Source organism: Aspergillus sclerotioniger, assembly GCF_003184525.1.
Source record: "Aspergillus sclerotioniger CBS 115572 chromosome Unknown BO94scaffold_28, whole genome shotgun sequence".
NCBI classification, from domain to species: Eukaryota; Fungi; Ascomycota; class Eurotiomycetes; order Eurotiales; family Aspergillaceae; genus Aspergillus; species Aspergillus sclerotioniger.
The window spans coordinates 317,932-340,739 of record NW_020291018.1 but is presented as its reverse complement, the minus strand read 5'-3'; the positions used below and the strand labels follow the sequence as shown (position 1 = coordinate 340,739).

The window sequence follows — 22,808 nt, the reverse complement described above, 5'->3', positions numbered from 1 at the left end:
ACCGCAATGCATGCATCTCCACGTCTTGTGAAGATGCATAGTGCGGAAATCTTATAGCCATCCCATTGAAGGCGATGTATCCCGCTCAAAGAAACCCCTTGCTGCTGCAGTTTAAGAATTTCTGTCCCAATGCCTTTCCCACAACGTCATGCTAATCCGTTTCTGAACTGCGTCTGGCTGACCTGTGTAGCACCAAGCAACTCCTGGCAACTCCTGGTCTGCGGTTCAAACTATAGCTGCGTCGTATGACCATGTGACTGTCAGCGGAATCACGTATACAGCGAGATTAGCTCAGGCGTCCAGCAAACTTGTCACTATTCTGGATAGCTATGTTCTGGCGGGTGTGGTCTCGTGCTTTTATGGCCCGGCTCGGAACAGATCACATCGTTTATTGAAGCAACAACTCTCCACCCTCATATTGTCGTGTCTCGTTTAGGCTTTGTGAGGCTACAGGGCATCACCAGGAGCCCTTGTATGGCATGAGGCATTTCCAACCCCCCCAGTTATGCCCGAGGTACCAGATCGTCCATCCTGCCAGCTACGATAAAGACGCGAACCTTGGTTATAAATAGGAGCCTCTTCTCCGATACCATTTCTGACCCGACCCTCATCCAGAAATGCCCACTGCTTTTTTCAAAACCCTACTACACTCCCCACCACTTCTCACTCCCAACTCAACACACAGGATGAAGATATCTACCCCGATCACTGCCCTGGCCATGCTCGCCACTATGACAATCGCATCACCCACCTCCGTCGACCTCGCCGCACGAGCCTGCACTACCATCTCCCCAAGCATCATCGACGTCCTGGACAGCGCAAACCCCGACTCCCCAAGTCCCGGTCAACACTTCTCGCTTGCTCGCTTCGCCACAGAACACACCAAGATCTCAGCATTGACCTTCACTGGCATCCCCAACGACGCCACCGGATGCATGCTAGCCATCGATATCCCGGTCCTCACCCACCCCATTGCCCAGGGCGCCAACCAGGCCGACATCTGGTCCACCGACCCCTGGGACTCCACCTCCCTTCCCACATGGAACAATCAGCCCAAGAGACGAGAGATGGTGGAAACCTACCAGTTCCCCAACACGCAAACCTCTTCGCCTACACATACCATCCTCGCTTCTAACACTTTCTCGAGCACACTGAGCTGGGTGGCGTTGCTGTCCACCTGGCAGACCACTTTGGGGACCGTTGACTTTCTAAATTCCATCTCGGGAGGGAATCCCATTGGATTCAGCCTGGTGTATAATTGCTGATGCTGTTGAGATGCTTGTTACATTCTGGTAAGCCACGAACGTAGATGGGCGATGGTACATACTATGAGTAACTTTCACCGTTTGGACATCGTCGCTCTATTCAACACAGACCTCCTAAGCCCCAGTTTCAAAATCCAGATAGTTATCCAATGTACTTATTTTGTTTCTGTGGTTCGCTTACCGCTTCGCTGCTCTTTCTTTTTTTTTTTTTTTTTCTTGCTTCTAATCTCTATAAAACTAACAGTCCGCTATAATACTTCCTAGAAATAGCGAGGACCCCTCTAGCCCTCTCTATGCAGCCTGATAATGTGGGTGCTTGCCAGATCTTGAGCAGCTTCCGAGTTGCATCATCCACACGGATACAATTTTTCCACGGGCAAGCCCGAGTGCCCAACTAACGTAGGAACTATCACTTTCATCGAGGGCAACTTCATCAGCTCAGAATGGGAGCCTCAGGCTCTGAAACCATAATGAGAAGTTTGATTTAATCTACGATTACACCGTATGCAGCCTCCGCGATCGATTCGCACCAAGAAACAATGCAGCTGACCGGATACAGTTCCTCTGTGCCCTCTACCCGGATTTACGTCGTCAATGGGCATATCGTATGGGTCAACTCCTGCATCAGGGTGGTCTACTCATCTGTCTCGAGTTTCCCATGTAAAAGGAGACATCGCTGCCGGGTCCACCCTGGGGACTTAGGGGCGTTCACTGGGATCTGCTGGCGCGCGGCGGAGACGGGATCATGAATATTACCAAAGAGCCTGAAGATGCAATGGCTAACTTACCTGGGCAGTTCCAAAGACTGCGGTATTTTAGCCCCCCTCGGTCTTATCCGAATGGCAAAGGCATGGATATGCTGAGTATCTATGCCCGGGAGTGAAAGACTGTTCAGTTGCAGGCGCACTAGATGGCTGCTGGGTTGGGTCTAGGTGATCCTTTCTATGTACTTTCATTCTGGTGGCATGCAACTGCAGCTAGATTGTATGCTCTGAAACATCGGGGATGGTATTACGGCGGGGTTGGACGAATGCTAATCGCTGGAAATAGAATTTGTGAGGTGCGATGTTTTCTTGCCAGGAGTCTATTGTATTTTTTAAACATAATCTATTTGCTGCAAACACGCTGTTCAAGAAGCGATTCAGATGATTGATGTGCCAAAGCTGAGCAGGAGTCATCATGTTTATAATATACATATAGCCGTCGTGGATCAATTATGGAAACTGATTATATCTGCCGATGCCCCGACACGGTCCGTCAATCTCAATGAGGTCCACCTGTTGAACTGCCTTGCCATCGGCACCGAATCGAATGACTTTGCCGCCCGACTGCGTCGAAGCATTGATTGGCTCCCATCCCACAGAGTGTGGCCCGTTCAAGGGATCCTTCAGGAAGGCGAAGATGTGATCTTGCATGGCCTGGCTGACCTCGGCTTCGAAGGCGGTGCTGTTTCCCAAGTACTCCTGGATGGGATAGGTGCCAAAGTTCATCGGCAAGTCACTGGCATGGTATGCACCGAGCCAGTGGAATGGGTTCAGGTTCGGATACTGTCCGGCATTTTGGTACCGGTAGACCGGGATGTTCTGCTGATTGCGGAGGAGCGTCGAGTTAGCCGTGGGACACATCCAATCGGTCAAATCACCCTCCAAGACCGCAGCCGGGTCCGGACCAGCGGTGAGGTTGTTCATTGGATACGTGATCAAGGAAGCATATTCGTTGGCGCAGTTCGAGATGATGGCGGGCCGGCGAGCGATCTTCCCAGCAGCTGAGCGGGCGGGATAATCGCTGAAGATCAGGCGGTCGTCGGGTACAACACTGAAACTCAGAGCGGGTTCGGTCCCATTGTCCGAATACTGACCGATGAAGTTCGAAATTTGCGCATAAGGAATTTGCCGCATACACTCCAGCTCAGCCGCTGCGTCACACGGGAAGTCACAACCAAACTGCTTGGCAACGTACGTGAAGTTGGTCTGCTCGTAGTCGGAGAAGCCCAGAGACTTCAATGCCGTGCCCGACTGCATAAAGTACCCACGCACGAGTGGGTTGTCGTAGTAGGCATAAGAGTGGAAGTCGACGCTTTGGGATCCAGCCGACTGGCCCCATTGCACAATCTTGGAGCGATCACCACCGAACTGCTCGATGTTCTCATACACCCATTCCAGCGCAGCTCGTTGATCCATGATTCCCAAGTTCTGCTCTGTGAGACCCCGCGCATTGGGCCAGCCAAAGATGTTTACCCGGTAATTGATGGTCACCACAATGTGTTCTTGGGTACGCTCAACCCAATTGGTAGGCTTCTGCCATCCGATGTTGATGCCGCCAGTGGTAAAAGCCCCACCAGTCATGAAAAACAGCACTGGGAGCTTTGATGCAGCCGTAGCATTAGCTGGCGTCCAAACGGCAAGGTACAAACAGTCTTCGGATGTCGCTTCTCCCACGAGGCCAGAGCTATACCCTTGGTCTCCATTGTAGATTTCGTCGCCCTCGCCTAGATATTGGTTCCACAGGGAGGTCGTGGACGATATGAACTGCGGACAGGAAGGCGGATAATGGTACGTGGTATGATGCGTCGTGGAGTTGGGGAGCTTAGCAGGAGGGAGCCATCTCTGCGAGGCCACGGGGGGTTCTGCAAAGGCGATCGACTTGAAAATTCGCGTATTAGGGTACTGATCCTCGATCACGCCGGTGTACACTCCTGTACGTGTCCGAACAGTCAAATCCACACTCCCATCCACAGAAGACGAGTTGCAACATTGCGTGGCTAAGATGCCTGGCACGAGGAAGGCCAATGCCAGAGGTCCAAGAATGTATCTCATGGTGTCTTCGCAGAGTGATGATGAGGAAGGCAGTAGCAGGGGTTCCCTAGGCTTTTTTATAGTGGCCAGTGGGTTCCCCAGCTCCAACCGCTGTCCGTCATCGTCTATCCCGGGTATCCTCCATCCCCCCACAACCCCACGAGATTCGGCTTGACATAACCATTTTCCGGAGAATTGGAGAAGGATCGGAGCAAAGTCGGTATGTGCCACCATCGGACGGGATGTACTCGGACGGACGTTGGCCTGGTTGGGGCTAGTGAGTGACGGCGGGGCCCCATAGTCCGGTCGACGCGGGGAATACGACAAACTGGGGGTCAGTCAACCCGATTGCAGCCAATAAACTGCAACGCGACAGTCGGAATCTATTCAGGATTGGGCACATCTGCTCGGGATTCATTGCGAGTCTCGGGCGTCTGGTGGGCGCCATCACCCGATGCTCGGAGAGATTGAAAAGGTTGTGCCGTGGTGGGCCCCGAAAAGCTGGGATTCATGGCATGGCAGAGGTCTATGGTTTCTTAAAAACCAGAGTGTCCATGCGATCGGCAATGACTTTATGCGCTGGATGGATGCTGTGGGGATGGGTGGTGGCAGCTCGAGTGGACGGTATTCCGTCATCGGGAGGATATCTAAGTCCCCTTTCAGCTTGAGGGCGGGTCGACCGGAGATAAGCAGCAGACACAGCACTGCGCTGCGCCAACATGTGAGATTGAGGACATCATTCGAGACGCTGTGGTGGCTCCTAGAGGTTGAGGAATGAACTGCTGGAAGAAATAATGCGGACAGGAAAACCGAACTCCGCACTCGTCCCTCGGCGAAGTGATGAGGTCACGGGAGACCCCTAATTGGGACTAGCGATAACCCCAGGTGACGCTAACCCGCTGGAGGGCTGATTCATCATCCGCTCCAATCATGCCCCTCCTTCGGCAATAACACTAGCTCCAACTTGGAATTTAACTCTGCCTGAGGCAGGAAGATCAAATCTGCACACTCAGTCAACTCCTCACGATACCAACTCAAGGATTCTGCAGACATTGTATGTAGACCCCAGACCTCTTATCAGGAAATATTGCCCTGATATGAGATAAGCTAGAAACCACTGTCTGTATGGGTTTTGTTTTCGAATATGCGTCTCTACTAGATTATATATATTTTGTTAGTACCCTGGCCCTTATATCACAACAAAGCATTTTCTGTGACTGTTATCTCACATCTCTAGATGCTCTTGATTTAATGACAAAATCTAGAGACCCAGTAATTGCACAGCCCACATCTTGATCAGAGTTGAGTCAGCAGTCATTCAAGTGGGTATCTTGGTGACTCTCCTGGGTAAACTCACAGCTACCTCGGTCGATATAAGCAATGAATGAATCGTGAGATTTATAAGCGATGGCTATATATATAGTTCTATATATTTGATTATCATAGAGAGCAACTCAGGGCTCATTGAGGGGGAATTGTCAAGGTAAGTGTATCCACATTCATGAATTGTGCGGGGTATGACAATTCTCACTTTACTTCGAGGCATATAACTAGTTAAATAATTAAGGGAATACTATCTGACAATTCGTACTGAGCAGACCGTATAGTAAACAAGTCGTTCCATGCATATACTTTAATCTACTGGCACCAAGGTTTTTGAATGTAGAGAATTGTAAATTAGCATAATAAGATCTCGATTCCGACTGTCTAGACATGCATATCACCTTTTCAAATGGATGCATTGAGTCACATGTCTTCTTTAGTAACTGCTGTCAAGTAAATGCAAAATGGTCATAATATGAGCCAGCCTGGCATACTTTTCAAGGTCATTAGGTACCTCTAAGAAGGCCATGATGAACAACATCAGGCAAGAAGATCGGGTTAAGATACATTCATAAATAGGCACGGTGAGCCGAGAAGACTCTGGTCATGGGGAACACTTTTAGCTTTATCAAGAAATGTTTTTTTCGAATTGATTTGAAATCAGTGGAGCTAGAAGCATCCCTCGAATACCAAATAAAATCGGCAGTATTACCACAGAAATCTCTAATACATGGTTAGATGGATAAAAATTTGTCGAGCTAAATTATCTAATTATCAAAAGAGGAGATGCAATTACGGATTGTTGTGAAATCTTTGCAATTGGCACTTACATGTGAAACCGAATTGGTTTATGTCACTTAATCAGTAGTGTTGATGAGGAGCAAGAATACACGAAAGCACTGCAATTTATTTCTCTCACTTGCAACTTGACCGGCCCGAGCCAGTGGGGTTGGGAAAGGAGAGATCTGAATCATCAACAAAGAAAAGGAACGGTCTTGAATAGTCAACAAATGATATACACCCACACAGTTTCACATTAGTTGTACTGGAACTGGCCTATCTAAACAGTAGAAATAATATTCTCTGCTGAGCCACTTGTTTTCCTTCCGAACACCAAATCTTCTCGGCAAGAGTTTACCAACACAGTGTGTTGCGACAACACTAATTTATTTCTCCGGTGAGACTTCTATTGATAAATAACAAGTCCCCACAAGCTATGGAAACAATTTTCTGAACTGCATACACGATACAGGGAAGTACCATACACAGACACAGTTAATAATAACAAGAAGCAGATCCAGCAGAGCCCTTTCATCCACAATTGCGTGCTCAGAGAAAGACAGAGCTTGCAGCGAGGGCAGAGAGGGGCCGTTGAATAATTCAGAGTCCGATGAGATGAATTAGTGAACAAAACAGCTCCCACTGTTTGTACCGTTTATATCCCTCATGAACTCCCGGAACAGGGGGAAAATACGCCCCAATCGCATCGCTCGTGTTCGATCCAAGGGATCAGCTCGACTCGCGTAATGGATCGGGATCCACTCGGGCGGACCCATCGGGGATCAGGGCTCACGGCTGACCAGTGACCACCCGACCCGACCAGGCCCCAAGGCAAAAAAGGGTCAAGGGAAGCTTGTCCCAAAGCTTGGTTATGCCACGAGGCTTGGCTGCCTGGTTGTCCATCCTCTCCAGTCAGTGCAATGGCATCGGAGGGTAAACAAGCATCAACCACTGCACTACAAGGCCAGCCCATCACCAGCTTGAATTCCAGGCTGAACAGTTTACCTGGACAGGGATTATTGTGTGAACGGCGCATAATTCGCCACCCCTCGCACAGTAGCGGACATGAACCGAGCGTATCACGGATCCCTTCGGAACCCCGTGGCCACTCCTCGATTTAGCGCCAGCACCCACGAGATCTCGCATCTTGATTCGGAAATGAGATCCCCTAGGGAGAGCTTAGCTTCCTCGCTAACAGGGACTTGACATCATACTGACTTTTGGGCTCGCTGAGTCGGGACTAGTTGGTCTCAGGGCTGAGGGTTGAGAGCTAAGGAGGAGGGGAATTGGTGGCGAAGAATTGGTGCGGAAACATAGGGGAAAAGAGGGGTTCAGCTGCTGGTGCTGGCTTAAAAGCCGGCATTGCCCTTCCTTCTTTTTCTCTGTATCTCGGTATCTGTCTGATCTTCAGTTGCGCACGTCTCTATCTCTCTCACACATACCGTTCAGTTTAGTCATCTCAATTCTCCTTTTCAATCCTTCATAATGGACTCCTACGGTCAGAACAACTTCGGTGGTAACGGTGGTGGTAACGACTTTGGAGGCAACAACTCTGGCTTCGGAGGAAACAACTCTGGATTTGGAGGCAATGACTCTGGATACGGTGGCAACAACGACTCTGGCTACGGCGGAAACAACAACAACTCTGGCTTCGGAGGTAACAACGATTCCAGCTACGGAGGTAACAACGACTCCAACTATGGAGGCAACAACAACAACTCTGGCTTCGGAGGCAACGACTCCAGCTACGGCGGCAACGACAACAACAACTCTGGCTTCGGAGGTAACAATGACTCCAGCTACGGAAACAACAACTCCAACAACTCCGGATACGGCGGTAACAACAACAGCGATAACTATGGTGGCTCGAACGGTGGAAACGACTCTTACGGCCAGTCGAACAACCAGGGAGGCAGCTCCTCTGGTGGCTTTGGGGGTTTGATGAGCAAGGCTGAGGGTTTGTTTCTCCATCATTGAATTTCCTGAAAATGATATCTGACAATGGGCTTTCATTAGGATTCCTGGGCGGCAACAACAGCGGAAACAGCGGAAACAGCGGAAACAGCGGAAACAACTCCAACAATGGCCAGAGTGGTAACTCTGGAAGCAACTTTGTGGACTCCATGGTTGACCAGAAGGTTGATCAGTACATTCCTTCCGGCATGGATAGTGCCGTTAACCAGGGTATCAACAGCGAGGTTGACCGGTACATGTAAGGTGTATCAATGGTTGTGAATGGTTTACGGCTGTTTTCAGCGCCATGAATATTATTGTCTGATACCTATTCAATCCAATCTCATAATAATTACGTTTTGACTGGATAAGTGCATCCTGAGTAGTTGTAGAGGATTCCAATATAGATTCAACCAAGCGTAGGTCAATTGCAGTCAGATTTCATGCGTCATAATCCTTGGAAAGCAACTGCCTTCATGTCAAGTAATGCCTACGATAAGCACGCCCCTCTTCCCTAAAAAGCAAAAGGCAAAAGAGCCACATGATAGTCTTATTTGACTAGTCGAAAGACAGTTCGAACCAATAACGGATGAGAACCGGCGATGGTGCCATCTCAGCCTTCTAGCCCCGCATAGGCGTGTGGCTGGAGCTGAACACCACGCCATATTTTCTTCTGTTGCTGCCTATCGCTCATGGTTCCCGAACATCGCCGTTCTTTGTCTATGATCTGCTTTGATGAGTTGGAGTCCATCTGAATGGCTATAGACACAAAAAAAGCAACAATAGAAATCTTTGAATGATTTCGATCTCTGTAGAATTGAAGAAAAAGAAGGTGGCAGAAAGGAGCTGAGGAGGGGCAGATTATAGTTCTGTGTAGTGATCCACTAGTCTCTAGATTAGGCTGCCTTTTTGTCGTGCCAAATCCCGAGAGAGAAAAAAAGGCAATCAATCCCGGGACGGGGAAGATAAGGAGATTCTCATTCACTACATCGGAATGGATGATCTGTACGAAAAAAATAAATTTAATACTGGGTGCGTGGTTCAAGAATTGCTTAGGAATATATTATGCACATTGGTGTGGTATCACTGGGATTAGAGGGTCTACTTGTTGATGGTGACGCGATACGGTTAAAATTCTAGGTAGACCTAAGCGTAGGCAAGTTTTTCAGGCCTCCTACTTCCCCGTGGCTATTTGTTATCAGGGATTGGCTGCGTTGTTCAGCCTCTTAGGTCTTAGTACTAGTATTTGGATACTGTACTAAACTAGTAGCGCACTTGATCTTTGCCCCACCAAATTAAAAGTCCCGACCAAGCCTCAGGGTTCGGGTGACATATGAGAAGAGCCACGTGCAGTGGCTTAAGATCATTTAGCATCCAGGGCACTCCCGGGTGACTACGCCGGAAGGAAGCTAACCTCATCAATTATTCTAAATGACAAGTGGCTGACTACGTTTTATTCACAATATGTTAAGTTATATACAAAAACTCCACTAAACTCTCAAAGGTCGTAGGTGTGTGAGTTGACGTTGATGGTCGAGACCGTCCAGGTCTTGCCGTTGTCCGAGGTTGTCAGTTCGGACGAGGTGGCCTCATTGATGGCTAGGGTGTTGCCGAATGTGCTGTCTTGGGCGTTCAGGATGATGGTGGTGTCAAGGTATTCTGAGGTCTCCTCTTAGCACTCTTCTATACGGCAATGGAGTGATATGATATAAGACTTACCGTGAGCCGCTGCGGTGCTTTGGCATGCGTCGTCCTGGCATTCGACCGCCGTTCCCCAGCCCTGGGCTTGTCCGGAGCCTGGTGGCTATTAGTTTGCAAACAACGAGCTATAGCATTGAAGGGAGCACTTACTGGTCGAGAGGGTGGACACAACTTCGCCGTTGATCGAGACTGTCTGGTCGTACTTGCCTGTGCTGTCGTTGTACTTGTCTATTCGGATGCGCGTGAGCCTGGGACCTGAGGCGTGTTGCAGGGACAGTTGAGAGAGACTTACAATGCATGGTAATCTTGTCACCAGCAGAAGCCGCGACTTCCTTGCCACCCAGTTGCGTGCCTGCCCAAGTCAGCCTTACAGCTGCCATGATGATCGGACTGTGGGGAACTACCTTCGAGAGTACTAGCCCAGGTGCACCATTGACCGGCGCTGGCGCCGCAGTTGCTGCAGAAGAATTTAGCAATCGCTCTAATCACGGCACTCGCATCCCGTCATGAACTTACGCGTTGGGGTCAGAGAACGAGACAGCCAGAGCCTGGATCAGATCTCCGCCGCTGGTTCCCATGCCCGGCCAGAGGGCCAGACGGTCCTTCTGGGGGCTAGGGGCTTCCGGCAAGACCAAGGTGGTATTGGCCTCACGAATCCACGACTGAGTAGGTCCAAGGGAGAAATAGGGCCCAAAGCCGACCGTGCTTTGGCCGTGAGCGGCTCCGATAGCGGCCAGGAAGGCAAGGGCTTCGATTCCACGCATTGTGATTTGGGGAGTTCTTTGTGAAAGAGGTAATAAAATCGGTCTTTAATAGATGGTTTGGATATGCCTGTCTCATTTCTCATGCTGGGTCTACCCCGGTTTTATAGAACCGGATTCAAAAGGTAAAGGAGTGCTGCCCGTGTCTTCCAAACAAAGGAGAGACCTCCACTTCATGATGGAGTATCACTAGACACGATCAACTGATCCGTCTCCATTTCATGTTCTGGATCCCTGCTCTGCAGATATTTCCGGGACAGAGTCGTTTCAAGTCGGTTCAAGATCTCCACATTTGGTAGTCCGCAGACCCTGGGGGATTCTAGCGTCGTTCCAGGCGGGCCCTAGTGTCAATCCCCTACACTCCGAAGCCCACCGTCGTTTCAACAGGGCCCCTGAAATGTAGATCCATGCCCCGACTGGTGTAAAAGATGTTAGGCTTGCGGCTTCGGAATATTGCCCGCACCACTGGCTGTAGGGCAGAATGCCGTTTTTGCACGAATAGGAAATGTAGCTCCGAGATATTGACGGGGATGATGTCCCTGAATCATTTACACCCCTTGACAGGCAATTATAACGATGATATCAATAAAGGTCTGTCAAGTTCCATGTCTCAGTCTTCGTCGTAAGGCCACTCTGCTGAGACCATTCCGAGCGAACAGTTCCACCGCCAAAGATAAATCTGTCGGAACGACCCCGTTATACCCCGATAATGACTAGCCTAGAAAGACCCGAGGGATAGATATCTAGAGTTCATGGGTCCTTGTGTCTGGTGATTTATGCCTGGATATCCAAGATAGAATCAGCACGTGTTTCCCATGTAGATCCATTACACACCTTGACACTGAGCTAATTGCATTTCAAATGAAGGTTGTCGGGGTGGCAGGGGTAAAATTCAAGAACAACAATGATCGCGATGGGGTAGATCGTATGGCGCAAAGGGGCGATTTGACATCTTTATGTGGTGGGGAACGGCATATATTATCAACTGCCTGGACTGAATAGCATCAGGTCATGCTGTAAGCGCCTTCTCAGACAACCGCCTCTCAAAGGATGTTTACATGGCATAAAAGCCCACCCAAGAGACCAATCTAATTGAGCGGATACACTATACGTCTTCCTACGAACAGTCGGCACGATCAATGAGCCCTACGATATAATCAGATTAGTCTTCTTCATTAGATTAGCGGCCCTAAACCCGTATCTGCAGATATCCTACTGAGAGATCGGGTACAATGTTGTGACTGATTCTGACCATGGAGCTTGTATCTGCGAAAGAAAGAAACATACTGCAAGGGGCTTAAAGCTGCAGGGAATTGCCGTGGTACTTTGGTTGCTCAGAGGCTGAGACGCTGATTTCGTTGGTGCGTTCCGGGAATCCATCAAAGGACCTGGCGTAGGTCGCAATGGAGTGAGCGACGAGCTGCCAGAAACCAGCATGTTAGCAAAAATGTCCCGCATAAGGGTTACCGATCGAGACACCGTCCTACCTTAGTGTTCCACTCCCACGCAGTCATGTTCAAATTGGCCACGGTGTCGCAGAGCTGATGGTAGCATGGGTCATACCATTGACCAGCGACACCCCCAAACATGCTCTCCTCCTCAACCGTCTTAATTCCCTCAGCGCCTGTGGCAATCCCCCCACCAGGGATACCGTGACGGATGAAGGCATCGTAGTCGCTCCGTCCATCGAACGGGATGTACGTGTAGTTGAAGCCGTGATCCTCGTAGAAGCCGGTATACAGATCACGAAGCTCTTCGGATCCCTCGGGATTCACGGCATTGGTGGCATTATACACCTGGTATGCGAAATTGGGCGAGGCGAGCATGTCGTAGTCCATGAAGAGGCGGATCTTCCGGTTCTCGTCTGGGGTGAGAACAGAGACATAGTAGTCGGATCCGAGAAGGCCTTCCTCCTCTGCGGCCCACCAGGCAAAACGCACGCAGTTGTTCACACGGTATTGGGTGAGCAGAGTCGCAAGTTCCAGAAGGGTCAGGCTTCCGGATCCATCGTCGTTGATACCCGGGCCCTCAGCCACACTGTCACTGTGGCCGCCCAGCATGACACAGTTGTTGGCGTCACCTTCCGTGGTCTGCGCGATGATGTTTGTAGTGTTGATGGACTCAACTATCGCGTCCATGTAAGCAATGGCATCAACTTTCTCGCCCTTCTTTAACTTCTCCAGGACTGGGGCTGCATCAGTGTCCGAGATGCCAAAAGTAGCAACATGGTCGGGGGTCGGGTTTCCCAGCGTTCCACTCAGGTCGCCTGGCTCGTTGTTGTAGACGACAGCAGCGATGGCACCGGCCTTACCGGCCAACTCCGACTTGGTTCCAAAAGGACAACTTCCTCGACTAATAAATGCAACAGCACCGGTCAAATTGGAAGGGTAGTCCGAGGCTTCGCACCCAAGATTGGATACCGCAACCACAGGACCATACACCGGTTCTTTGTTGTGGGTCGGGGGCGTTAGGCCCATCGGCGTAGCTGACTTAGGAACATCGTGGCCAAGGACGAGACGAGACTCGAAGACGTTTCCCGTCACGGCAGGGAAGGACTGATTGGAGACAGTATAGTAGTCACCGAGTTCGAGAAGGGACGAGTAGATGTAGTCGAGAGTACCTAGATGACCTGAGGAAAGTGAGAAAGAGAACCGAGTTGCTGCCTCCCAGGGGAATGAAAGTAGATTACCTTTGCTACCAATGACCCGGGTGGGATGGTTATACTCATCCTGTCCCAGCTCCGCAATTTTGTACAGGTGCCGGGCCCGGCTCAGCAAGTTCTCTGCCTTGACCTGTTCCTGCAGCAGCGGGGAGCTGACCAGGGGCTTGTCGCCCGTGATCGGAGACTGCGAATGGGATTCGGAGCTTTGCAGCAGGGGCAGTTGTAGAGCACCTACCTGGCCCAAGAGCATTGGGACCAGAGGTAGCGTTGCGGAGTCAATGCGCATGATGGGCGCGGAAGAATAGACGAGGAAGGATAGATGAGAAGAATAGGTGATCTAGTGCTCTGTAAGAGAAGGAGAAGGAGCCTACAAGAGGGAGGCTGGGGAGAAAGGAGAGCGAAGGAGAGCAGAGGAGAGCCAGCGATGACTGGTTGGAACTTAAATACGGCCGGAGCTGGAAGAGGAGCTCGGCCAGGAACCAGTCAGCTGATAACGATAAGATAGATCCCAGTACGGACAGGCACCTGACCTGCCTGATCGGGGTTAGTGCAAGTCGCGTCATCTCCATCCCGAGGTTCTTGATCAGCATTCATCCTCCACACGCCATCCTCACGCCAATACCCGAGTGGTCGCGGTTGTTCCATTACTCCATTGCTCCATTGCAAGTGCCATCCTCCACGCCCATGTGTCATTGACAAATTCTCACTAATTTGCAATCACCCTAGTGTTGACCAGGAATCGTGTCCCTTGCCTCCATAACGTACACGCCCTCCCGTAATGTCGGACGGCAAGCACCGGGCTTCCGCTCCCGAACCGAGCGGGTCCCTTGATCTACCAAAGTCGAGTAACCGGAGAGATTTGGGTCTGCATCTCATCTCACAAGGCGAATTTCATCCCGATGTCAGAGGCCAGACAGTCAGGTTTCCGTTTTGCCGACCCTGGGCTAGGATTGAACAACGATTAGCCTGAGTGGACCGGGCCCTGCAGTCTGTCCATGCGAGAGCAGAGTCGATGGTCCATTTGAGTTAGACATACTGTCATACCCGAAACAAGAATAAACGTACGGAGTAGTTGACGTCGGCATATGACCCGGGTGGGCATCCCGCCGAACGACTCACGGATGTTTGTGAGAGCGGTTGCGGTACACAGTCGAGGGTTCCCGTCTCTGCGAAATGAGCAGTCTACCAATTAGAGAGAAGGTGCTGCGATTGTCCTACGTATGGCCATGTTCAACCCCGCGTCGCATCTGGGGGCAAATCCTGCCACCCTTCTAGGGACTGCTGGCCCGACCTATAGCGGGCGCAATGGGTATGGCTCGTTACGAGCTGCATTATTCCGTACAGCCTCTCACAAGGCACATCGTTGTCGCCCCTCGTGACAAATGAGTGGCCGTTTGAGCCAAACTGACCAATAAGTAGCCTTACGTTGAGTTATGTTGACACTAAATTACGATGTTCACCCATGATGGCTAAGCTGCGCTTCCATATGGTTTCAGCAAAGACCCGTCCATGCAACCCCCTCAGGCCTCCGTTGATCGGATACGTCGTGTGCCTTCGTGCGCCTGTTCCCCTTCCATTTTTGACATTAATATCCCGGTCACCTGCGCTGCTGTATATGTGGCTTCCCTACTCATTGCGAGTGTTCGTAAAAACTCAATAGAATTATGTACTAGGGTATGCCAAGCTTTCCTCACTCTATTTCCGGTAAAGTGAACCCCGACTGCAGTCACTGTTAGTCTGGACCTCACTTCTAGACGCCAGGTACGCATTTCGTTCGACAGTGAATGTCAAGGACCTCTGTCAAAACCGGAGAGGATGAAATGTACCGAACTCAGATCCTCGTGGATCGTGTTACGTCACTTCGGCCTCATCCGAGTTTTGAGCACAGCTGTTTGCGGTCAAACCGTGGTGGTGAAATGTCTTTCTCCTAAGAGTTTAAGCAATCCTCATCTTGCCCATGGTGATGAAGAGCATTTGACATGATGTCATTTCTAACTCATTGTCAGTCACTCTAAATTGCCTTCCGAGAAGACAAGCTGGCTAAAGTCATCTCATACTCTCATATGGCATACTCTGGACTTTTTCCAGCGAAATGCCCGACAATGAGGGCCAGGAAACTCGACAACCCACAAAACCACTATCTATTGCAATATGCAGCTTTTCCTCGCAGTGGTTTCTTATACCCCAAGGTACGGGTATTATCGCCGTTATCCTCCATCGATTAGATTATCAGTTCGATGGCTTGCAGGTCCTCTCTAGGATAGTCTGGGTCTATACGATTGTCTTGCTGGCACTATGCCTGTCCATCTATCTTGCACGAATCGTCATGTATCCGCGTTGCGTCGCGCGTGCACTCCGGACAAGCATGGTCGAGACATCTTGCCTCGCCAGCATCTCCATCACCTTCACGACTATTATTCAGATGATCGCCTTGACTGTAGCTCAGGACTGGGGCGCAGGATGGCCGATGGCTTCATACGTGCTATGGTGGATCAACACGGCCATGGCGGTAATTGCTGTCATGGGCATACCGTACATCTTCATCAATCTCCAATCCCCGGGGATCAAAGCTATTGTACCTTCCATACTCCTCCCGCTAATATCCTCCTTGACCTCTGCTTCCGGTGGGGGCGTTGTGTGTGAATATAGCGGAGTCAGCGCCCGACTACAAGTTCCGATTATTATTGTAGCATACCTGGAAATTGGTATCAGCATCCCCTTGGCCATGGCCTTTGACGATGTCTTTGTCGCCCGTCTCTTTGAACGGGAATTCTTGCCCATGAATCAGGTCTATCAAGATATGATTCTTTGTGGTCCATTTGGACAAGCCAGTTTCGCCCTCCTAGCTCTCGGTCGCGTGGTGCGCTCAGGGGCATTCGCACAGTATGACCGCGGGACCTTTTTGTCTGCTGAAGCAGCGATCCCAATTGGATATACCAGTCAGTTCGCCGGGTTGCTGTCTTGGGGATACGGGACATTTTGGTGGGGCTACGCCATCTTAAGTATTCTACATACGGTCTTTAAGCAACCAGGAGGCTGGCGGAAAACGCGCTACTCACTGTCGGCATGGTCGCTGGTGTTTCCGTGGGTGAGTAGGGCCTCAGTGTGAACCCCTAAGTGCGATAGTCCGTCTAACAGCATTTCAAGGGTGTCTATACCAATGCGGCAGTGGAGCTCGGGAAGGCCATGGAGTCTCCCGCATTCAAGGTGTGGTCGACGGTGCTGCTTCTCTTGCTTCTCATTATATGCATTGTGAATCACGTCCTTACTATCAAAGGCTTGATCACGGGGAAGATCTGCTCACTTCAATATGGATGGCGGGTAGGCCACTACCAGGCTGGTGAAGTTGACAAGCAGGTTTGACTCGAACAACTACAAGTCATGCTTTCATACGAGCTTCATGAAATTTCATATTTTGGAGATTCCTTGCAATCGACTTAAAACCGCACACTCATGATGCATGACAGCCTGTCCATTCCATGGCCCTAAAATTCACTTTTTGAGTGTATTGCTTTATTTACTGGGCCGGCAGAGCATCAGGCGCAATTTAACAGAATACATCGACGTCAGAACCTGCAGCTTCCCACAACGAACTCAATCAAAACTGTTATTCGCTGCCTCGAACGCATCGGCCTCATCCTGACCCGACACGCCTTTCTTCATCTTAGCGCCATCGGTAAAAGACCATTGATCAGTGACGGGATTGCCGTACTGGTCCACCGTGGTCTCGAACATCTCCTCTGGGCCCCAGTTCGAAGTCGGATCTGCTGCTTGGGCTCTCTCACCAGCCGATTGCGACGCATCCTGGAATCGTTGTGAGGCTCTTTGATCCTGGGTGGTGTTGCGAAGACGTCGCCTCTGTTCTTCGTCTTGAGGATAGCGGATTCCTGTTTCGGTCTTTGTGTGCGGCATTTTGATGCTTATGTGGTTGTGTCTTTAGAGTGTTGGCATTTTCTATTATGATTGCAGTGGCCGAAGGTGTGTTCGGGAGAACTTACTATTCACTCGGACTTTGTTCGTTTTCCCAATAGTAAGATCTCATAACCTCCCAGCAAATTCCATTACCCAATCCAGCAGTAATATATTCTCTACCCACGCCAGTTATTGCTCGTATCCTGACGTTGAAGCTACCTAACCCATGACGCAGCCCGCTTCGTCACCATTGTGCCTTCTCATGCCGACATGTCTAAATATCTGGATACCCCTGGTCTCGCAGAAGCGTAACAAAGAACTGGCACTCTTGAATGGGCGGAGTGGGTCATGTCGCGCAAGTTTGTGTAATTGGGTTTGTGATTAGCCTTTGAACAAAGGTATCGCCCTGCTTACTTTAGCTTTGAGATGGAGCCGAGCGTTCATCATTTGGAGGAATAACCTGTATTGTCTTGTTATTCTCGTGGTACGGAGAGTGCGTTGATGAGGAGTTATGGATATGTTATTTACATTTAATGTCTGTGGTTGGGATGGACGTATGTTCGAGAAAGAATAGCTAGGTAATACACAACGTAGATCGTACATGAAATCGAAAGAAGGAAATAAGTGAGTAGAAGGGCCATGACAGAAAGAATCAATGAATAAAACACCATATCAGCCATCAAATCATAAATCATATCACATAATCCGACACGAGCCAAAGAGCCCCCATCACTTGCTACCGAATCCAGGTATGACACTCCCTACACTCTTCGCCCCACCAGCAAGGGAGGACCCGGCCGATTGAATTCCAGAAGATAGTCCCTGACCCGCACGCTTGGAGCTATCGACAACAGGATCCGTCACGCCTCCCAGAGGTCCTCCATACGAGCCATTATCATCTTTCCCTCCCCTCTCGGCACGATTAATGCCCTCCTTCGAGGCCATATTCCCCACGGGAGCCAGGAGACCGTTGTCGCCTAGTTGATTTCCGACCAACTGATGCACGTCATCTTGGATTTGATCGACCTGTTTCACGCCGGTGACCTTCGTCTTGGACAGATTGTCTGGTGGGGGTTAATTAGTCAACGCGCCAGCGGATAACGGGTCAAAGTTGCCTTACCCTTGGTCACATAGGAGGCCTTGTTGTCGCCTTTTCCGAACCATTTTAGGTATTGGTCCTCTAGCCAGGGCATCCACTTCTCGTACTGCTCATTGTAGGCTTCCTTGACCCATTCGGTGAACGATTGATTGTTGCGTTGCTCGGTGGGGAGGCTGTTGTACAGCTGCCGTTGCTCTTCTTCGGTATGGTTGAGTGTAACGGTGGCTTGCTTGATGGTATCCATTGTGGTTATTGAGAGGTTCGATAGACGATAGGGGAATCTAGCTAGAAGGGGTGGGATGTTGATGGACAATGATTCCGAGTGTCGTTCCTCTTCATGGGGTCAGATATAGATGGATGATGAAAGGGCATGACGTGTGCGGATATTCGCAATGCAGGGATTCCACGCAGTAGATCTCAGAGTAGACGTCAGGGCTTGGCAGATGGCGTTGAGCGTGGTCCGTCTCCAGTGGACTGGAGAGATGGAGGCGCACATTGTGAGGACGCGCCGAGGGGCCCAAGTAATGACGTCATCCCGCCTGGCACCCAGCATCGGGTGCGTGCCTCTTCGTTTACTGAGTCTGAGTGAAGCGTCGTTTTGTCTAGCAGCCCCAGGATAATTCAATCAGAGTTGTTAGACCTCTCTTTTGACTGATATCTAACCCCCAAAAACATTTCCTAACACTTTAACGCCAATGCGGGGTGGAATTGCCGCTGTATGACTGAGCCTGGTCTTGACACTTTACCCAGTTAAGAGGCTAGATGGCGTTATCATCCGAATCCTCATCACAGATGGCATATAGACTGTTCCTGGCTTTTCTCACTACTGCGTGCTGCCGACCTCTCCCGTCCATATTAGCCTTCATGGTGGGAAACCTGCACAGCTTATGTAACTGTGCGTCTTGACCTGAACCGGCTATATTATACGGCTTTTTGATTTTCCACCAATCGGCAATATTCATGGTAGCTGTTCCTGCACAGCCGCTCGAACTTTCGATCGCATCGATTCCCCAAAGGTCCTTTTTTAGTTTTGATGAAGTTAGCGGCTATCTACATAGTATAGCCAATTAGGACACTGTTATGAGATATGAGTTCCCCTTGGGTTAGGAATTAGCGTTGTTAAGGCCACATATGTCCTTGGATTGTTGTGAAGCTGAGCTGTAGGTTTCATACAAACGGTAATTGTGAGTGGAATAAAATAGGAAGGATTCAGTAAATAGAAGTATGTGGGGAGCGAATATGGCAGAATCAATCCGGGCTTGGCCCAGTAGGGCTACACGAATTGATTGATATGGGTAGAGATGACCTTAGCATAGTAGTAAATAGAATGCGGGTAGGTACCAGATATCGCACTGTAGGCCAACAGTCCCTCTGGCTAGGAGTTCACGCCAAGTGGTGGCACATGATCCCGGCCAGGCACCTCGCCGTCGGTGGTGAAGTGAAGTTGCTCTGCCTCAGCGAGCCGACTTCAACTACTCTACATCAACCATCCAGTCATGCAGAGCCTGAATTAACCATGATTCGGTCAGTTGTAATCTAGATAGATCACGATTTGTCTATGGTTCCAAACAATCAGTCCCTCTAGTACATATCAACGCTGACCCAACAAAGCAATGCAGTTTATCACGCCATTTCATCATGTGTCGACACAATCTCCTTCTCGTGCTCCCCAACACTCTTCTGCCGATGTCGCTCAACCTCCTCCCCGAACCGATCAGGGAGCTGACTCGTCCTCCAGGGACTCAGCTTGGTCTCGAACATCAAGTCAATATCCTCAAGCGACCGGCGAGCCGTCTCCGGGTAGAAGAAGAACACATGGAACGTCATAACAGTGCAGAACACCCCGAAGATAATGTAGGTCTTCCACTGGATGTTGGTGAATGCCGGTGCCACAAAGTAAGCCAAGGCAAAGTTGAAGATCCAGTTTCCGGCGGCCGCGAGACCAACACCCTTCGCACGATATTTCAGAGGGAAGACTTCCGACGCATAAACCCACGCCACAGGAGCCTACAACATGTCTATGTCAGCTTCTGTTTCTATCGATTTAGGGAAGAGCGAGCCAGCATACCCAAGTGAAACCGTAAACGGCCACAAAAATGTAGGAGACAGCAATGACACCTTTACCCGGAGGGCCGGTGATTGACCACCTCAGGTTCGCATTGCCGTCAACGGAGTCAACGTGGTGTCCACGCGTGGCCATTAGAGCGGCAATAGTAAAATGGCAGGCCATGCAGAGAACTGATCCGGTAAGGAGCAGAATTCGTCGACCGATGCGATCAACAAATGGCAGGATGGACCCGGTGGTGACCAAGAAGATCACGTACTGAATGGCGGATGAATATAGAGTGGTGTTTCCAGACTATACAACTGTGTGAGTCTCAGAATCTGCGTGTGATGACGAATCTGACTTACCATTCCAGCCATGTTGAAGATGTACACAACGTAGTACATGGCAACGTTTCCTCCCAGCAACTGCTGCCAGACTTGGGCGCTGACACCACAGACAGTTCGCTGCCACATCTTGGGCCCGAATAACGAAAGGAATGAGATATCCTTTGCCTCCTGGGCAATGCGTGCTGCCTCCCGCACCTCTTCAAATTCTACTTGGACCACGGGGTCGTTACGGTCGCCCTTGGCGTGAAGCATGGCCAAAACGTCTAGAGCCTCCTCCCAGCGCTCCTTACTCGCCAACCAACGAGGAGACTCAGGGAAAAACTGTAGCGCAGCAAGCAGAATGAGGGCAGGGACACCCTGAACACCCCATGAAACGCGAAAGGAGGCAGCTCCCGCCAGTCCTTTTCCACATCCGTAGGAAATGAGATACATGATGAGCATACCCCATTCGATAGCCCATTGCTGGATACCGACAATGCGACCACGGATGCGGGCGGGCGCTAATTCGGCTAGATAGACGCAGACCTGGGAGGAAGTGATACCAACTAGAAAAGCTGTTTAGCATGTAGCCGATCGCAGAGGACGTTGGGGGCAATACCGGCCAGACCGCTGATCACTCGCCCGGCCACCAGATGAGCCACATTCTGGGCACTACATTGAATGGCAGCGCCAATGACCCAGATACAACACGCAATCATGAGCGAGTAACGACGCCCGATTCTGTCTGAGAGGAATCCTGCCGCGAGGGCACCGGCAAAGGAGCCAGCGGACATGGACGCGGTGATCTATAGTGAATCCACCAGTGATTAGCATTTATCTGCCTGCAATGATACTCCCGACGAGGAAGAACTACTTACGCCACCCTGCAAGTCCGAGTCGGGATGGTGAAAATACTCCAGATATTGGTCAGTGCCAATCCAAGCACTCATCGAACTGACATCGAAACCGAACAAAGCACCGCCAATGGTGCCGAAGGCAGCCAGGACTATATACCACGGTCAGCACGAGAGAATGACTGTCACCAGGAACCCAGATGTACCGTAGATATTTGAAATGCGATACATGATGTCCAGCGGTCACACCGAGCTGTCCACAATGACTGGACTTCAACCGGGTTCAGAGGCGGAGAACCGAACCCGGGATACGGGCCACATTTATAGAGGACGATGGCCTAGCTTCCGAAGCTGCATCTCGCCGATGGTATGGGATTGGCTTGCACGCCGTGTCGTCACAGGCGGACCGGGTGCGGAGGTGGGTGGTGCGAGACACGCATGGCCGGGCCAGCTGGAAGGAGAAAGGATCGCCGACCGTAATGCGGAGGTCCGGGGATTCTTGATGGAGCACGAATCACAGGATCCGGGGACGGCAGGGCTCCGCGTCCCGAGTGGAGGGCTTCGGGGCCCCAGATCCAGTCGGTTGATTCTGCCACGGAGATTTTCCCTGTTCGTGCCCTGTCCTCCGGATTAATCCCTTTTTAACCGAGGTCGGGTAGATGTCGCCTGCCCAGCACGCGGAGGGTCCAATCCTGGAGACCCCAGGCGGAGAAATCATTACCACCAGACCTTCGTCATCGCAGCCGGCTCCCTGGAGTTCTGACGGGTCATTCTAGCCGGGGGCTGACGCATTGCCACGAACGAGGTGCATACCGGGCCGGAAAAGAAGCACGGCAATCTTGGTCTAGACGTCGGACCGGGGTACGGAGCTGTTCTCTGGCCATATGCAATCAACGCTCTTATATCCTTGTGGCTACTAGCCATAAAGGAGCTTATGCATCTTCGTTTGGTCGCTCTTTCTTGATTGCCCTTTTCCCTCCATCGCTTGGTACTGCTGTCGTTCATGTGATGGCCTCGATGCCCATCTAGTCTGGATGATACCTCGACAGACTGCCCAAAGTCCAACAGAAGAACATGCCTGGCGTCCAGCATGGTTGCCTGGGCGTGACTGGATTGACAAATGAAAACATTCGACCATTTTAGTTCCTTGCAAGGCTCCATTGCACGTTACCCGGGAACCCTCTTGTGACCATTCGGAGAGCATGGGTCAAGTTGTAGGCTGGTCCTAGCTTCTCTGCAGATTGAGCTCGATCAAATTACCGACCCCAGCCGATGAGGTCATGGACCTCGCTAGTCTTTCCCCAGCTATGCTCGTATGACTCATTGTGCT

The 22,808-nt window shown here is 50.6% G+C and overlaps 9 protein-coding genes across 9 annotated transcripts; 3 read left to right on the top strand and 6 right to left on the bottom strand.

The window, feature by feature from the left end:
• The first annotated feature begins 386 nt into the window (after positions 1–386).
• BO94DRAFT_208750 (uncharacterized protein) lies at positions 387–1,653 on the top strand. Its single transcript, XM_025606136.1, has 2 exons — positions 387–1,292; positions 1,530–1,653. Exon 1 carries the CDS (start codon positions 618–620, stop codon positions 1,263–1,265), a length of 648 nt encoding a protein of 215 aa, XP_025464093.1. The 5' UTR covers positions 387–617; the 3' UTR covers positions 1,266–1,292; positions 1,530–1,653.
• An 826-nt stretch (positions 1,654–2,479) lies between these two features.
• Positions 2,480–4,081, bottom strand: BO94DRAFT_473846 (alpha/beta-hydrolase; the record flags this gene model as incomplete). Its single annotated transcript, XM_025608494.1, has 1 exon — positions 2,480–4,081. One exon carries the CDS (start codon positions 4,079–4,081, stop codon positions 2,480–2,482), a length of 1,602 nt encoding a protein of 533 aa, XP_025464092.1.
• A 3,567-nt stretch (positions 4,082–7,648) lies between these two features.
• BO94DRAFT_549405 (uncharacterized protein) lies at positions 7,649–8,379 on the top strand (the record flags this gene model as incomplete). The annotated part of the gene is made up of 2 exons (XM_025613443.1): positions 7,649–8,120; positions 8,180–8,379. 2 exons carry the CDS (start codon positions 7,649–7,651, stop codon positions 8,377–8,379), a joined length of 672 nt encoding a protein of 223 aa, XP_025464091.1.
• Positions 8,380–9,614: 1,235 nt separating this feature from the next.
• BO94DRAFT_588950 (uncharacterized protein) lies at positions 9,615–10,581 on the bottom strand (the record flags this gene model as incomplete). Its single annotated transcript, XM_025615917.1, has 6 exons — positions 9,615–9,775; positions 9,836–9,913; positions 9,968–10,045; positions 10,110–10,169; positions 10,222–10,274; positions 10,334–10,581. 6 exons carry the CDS (start codon positions 10,579–10,581, stop codon positions 9,615–9,617), a joined length of 678 nt encoding a protein of 225 aa, XP_025464090.1.
• A 1,097-nt stretch (positions 10,582–11,678) lies between these two features.
• BO94DRAFT_538483 (Zn-dependent exopeptidase) lies at positions 11,679–13,679 on the bottom strand. Its single transcript, XM_025612499.1, has 3 exons — positions 13,268–13,679; positions 12,066–13,207; positions 11,679–11,998 (listed from the first exon to the last, which is right to left on the bottom strand). Exons 1-3 carry the CDS (start codon positions 13,524–13,526, stop codon positions 11,876–11,878), a joined length of 1,524 nt encoding a protein of 507 aa, XP_025464089.1. The 5' UTR covers positions 13,527–13,679; the 3' UTR covers positions 11,679–11,875.
• Positions 13,680–15,332: 1,653 nt separating this feature from the next.
• BO94DRAFT_559445 (putative malic acid transport protein) lies at positions 15,333–16,603 on the top strand (the record flags this gene model as incomplete). The annotated part of the gene is made up of 2 exons (XM_025614069.1): positions 15,333–16,328; positions 16,388–16,603. The coding sequence occupies 2 exons, from the start codon at positions 15,333–15,335 to the stop codon at positions 16,601–16,603; spliced, it is 1,212 nt and encodes a 403-aa protein (XP_025464088.1).
• Positions 16,592–17,265, bottom strand: BO94DRAFT_208616 (uncharacterized protein). The gene has a single exon (XM_025606135.1). It carries the CDS (start codon positions 17,150–17,152, stop codon positions 16,835–16,837), a length of 318 nt encoding a protein of 105 aa, XP_025464087.1. The 5' UTR covers positions 17,153–17,265; the 3' UTR covers positions 16,592–16,834.
• Positions 17,266–17,666: 401 nt separating this feature from the next.
• BO94DRAFT_538480 (uncharacterized protein) lies at positions 17,667–18,718 on the bottom strand. Its single transcript, XM_025612498.1, has 2 exons — positions 18,273–18,718; positions 17,667–18,216 (listed from the first exon to the last, which is right to left on the bottom strand). Exons 1-2 carry the CDS (start codon positions 18,493–18,495, stop codon positions 17,882–17,884), a joined length of 558 nt encoding a protein of 185 aa, XP_025464086.1. The 5' UTR covers positions 18,496–18,718; the 3' UTR covers positions 17,667–17,881.
• Positions 18,719–19,775: 1,057 nt separating this feature from the next.
• On the bottom strand, positions 19,776–21,742 carry BO94DRAFT_499451 (sugar porter family MFS transporter). The gene is made up of 6 exons (XM_025609377.1): positions 21,685–21,742; positions 21,503–21,630; positions 21,244–21,430; positions 20,664–21,190; positions 20,320–20,610; positions 19,776–20,258 (listed from the first exon to the last, which is right to left on the bottom strand). The coding sequence occupies exons 1-6, from the start codon at positions 21,707–21,709 to the stop codon at positions 19,875–19,877; spliced, it is 1,542 nt and encodes a 513-aa protein (XP_025464085.1). The 5' UTR covers positions 21,710–21,742; the 3' UTR covers positions 19,776–19,874.
• Positions 21,743–22,808: the final 1,066 nt, after the last annotated feature.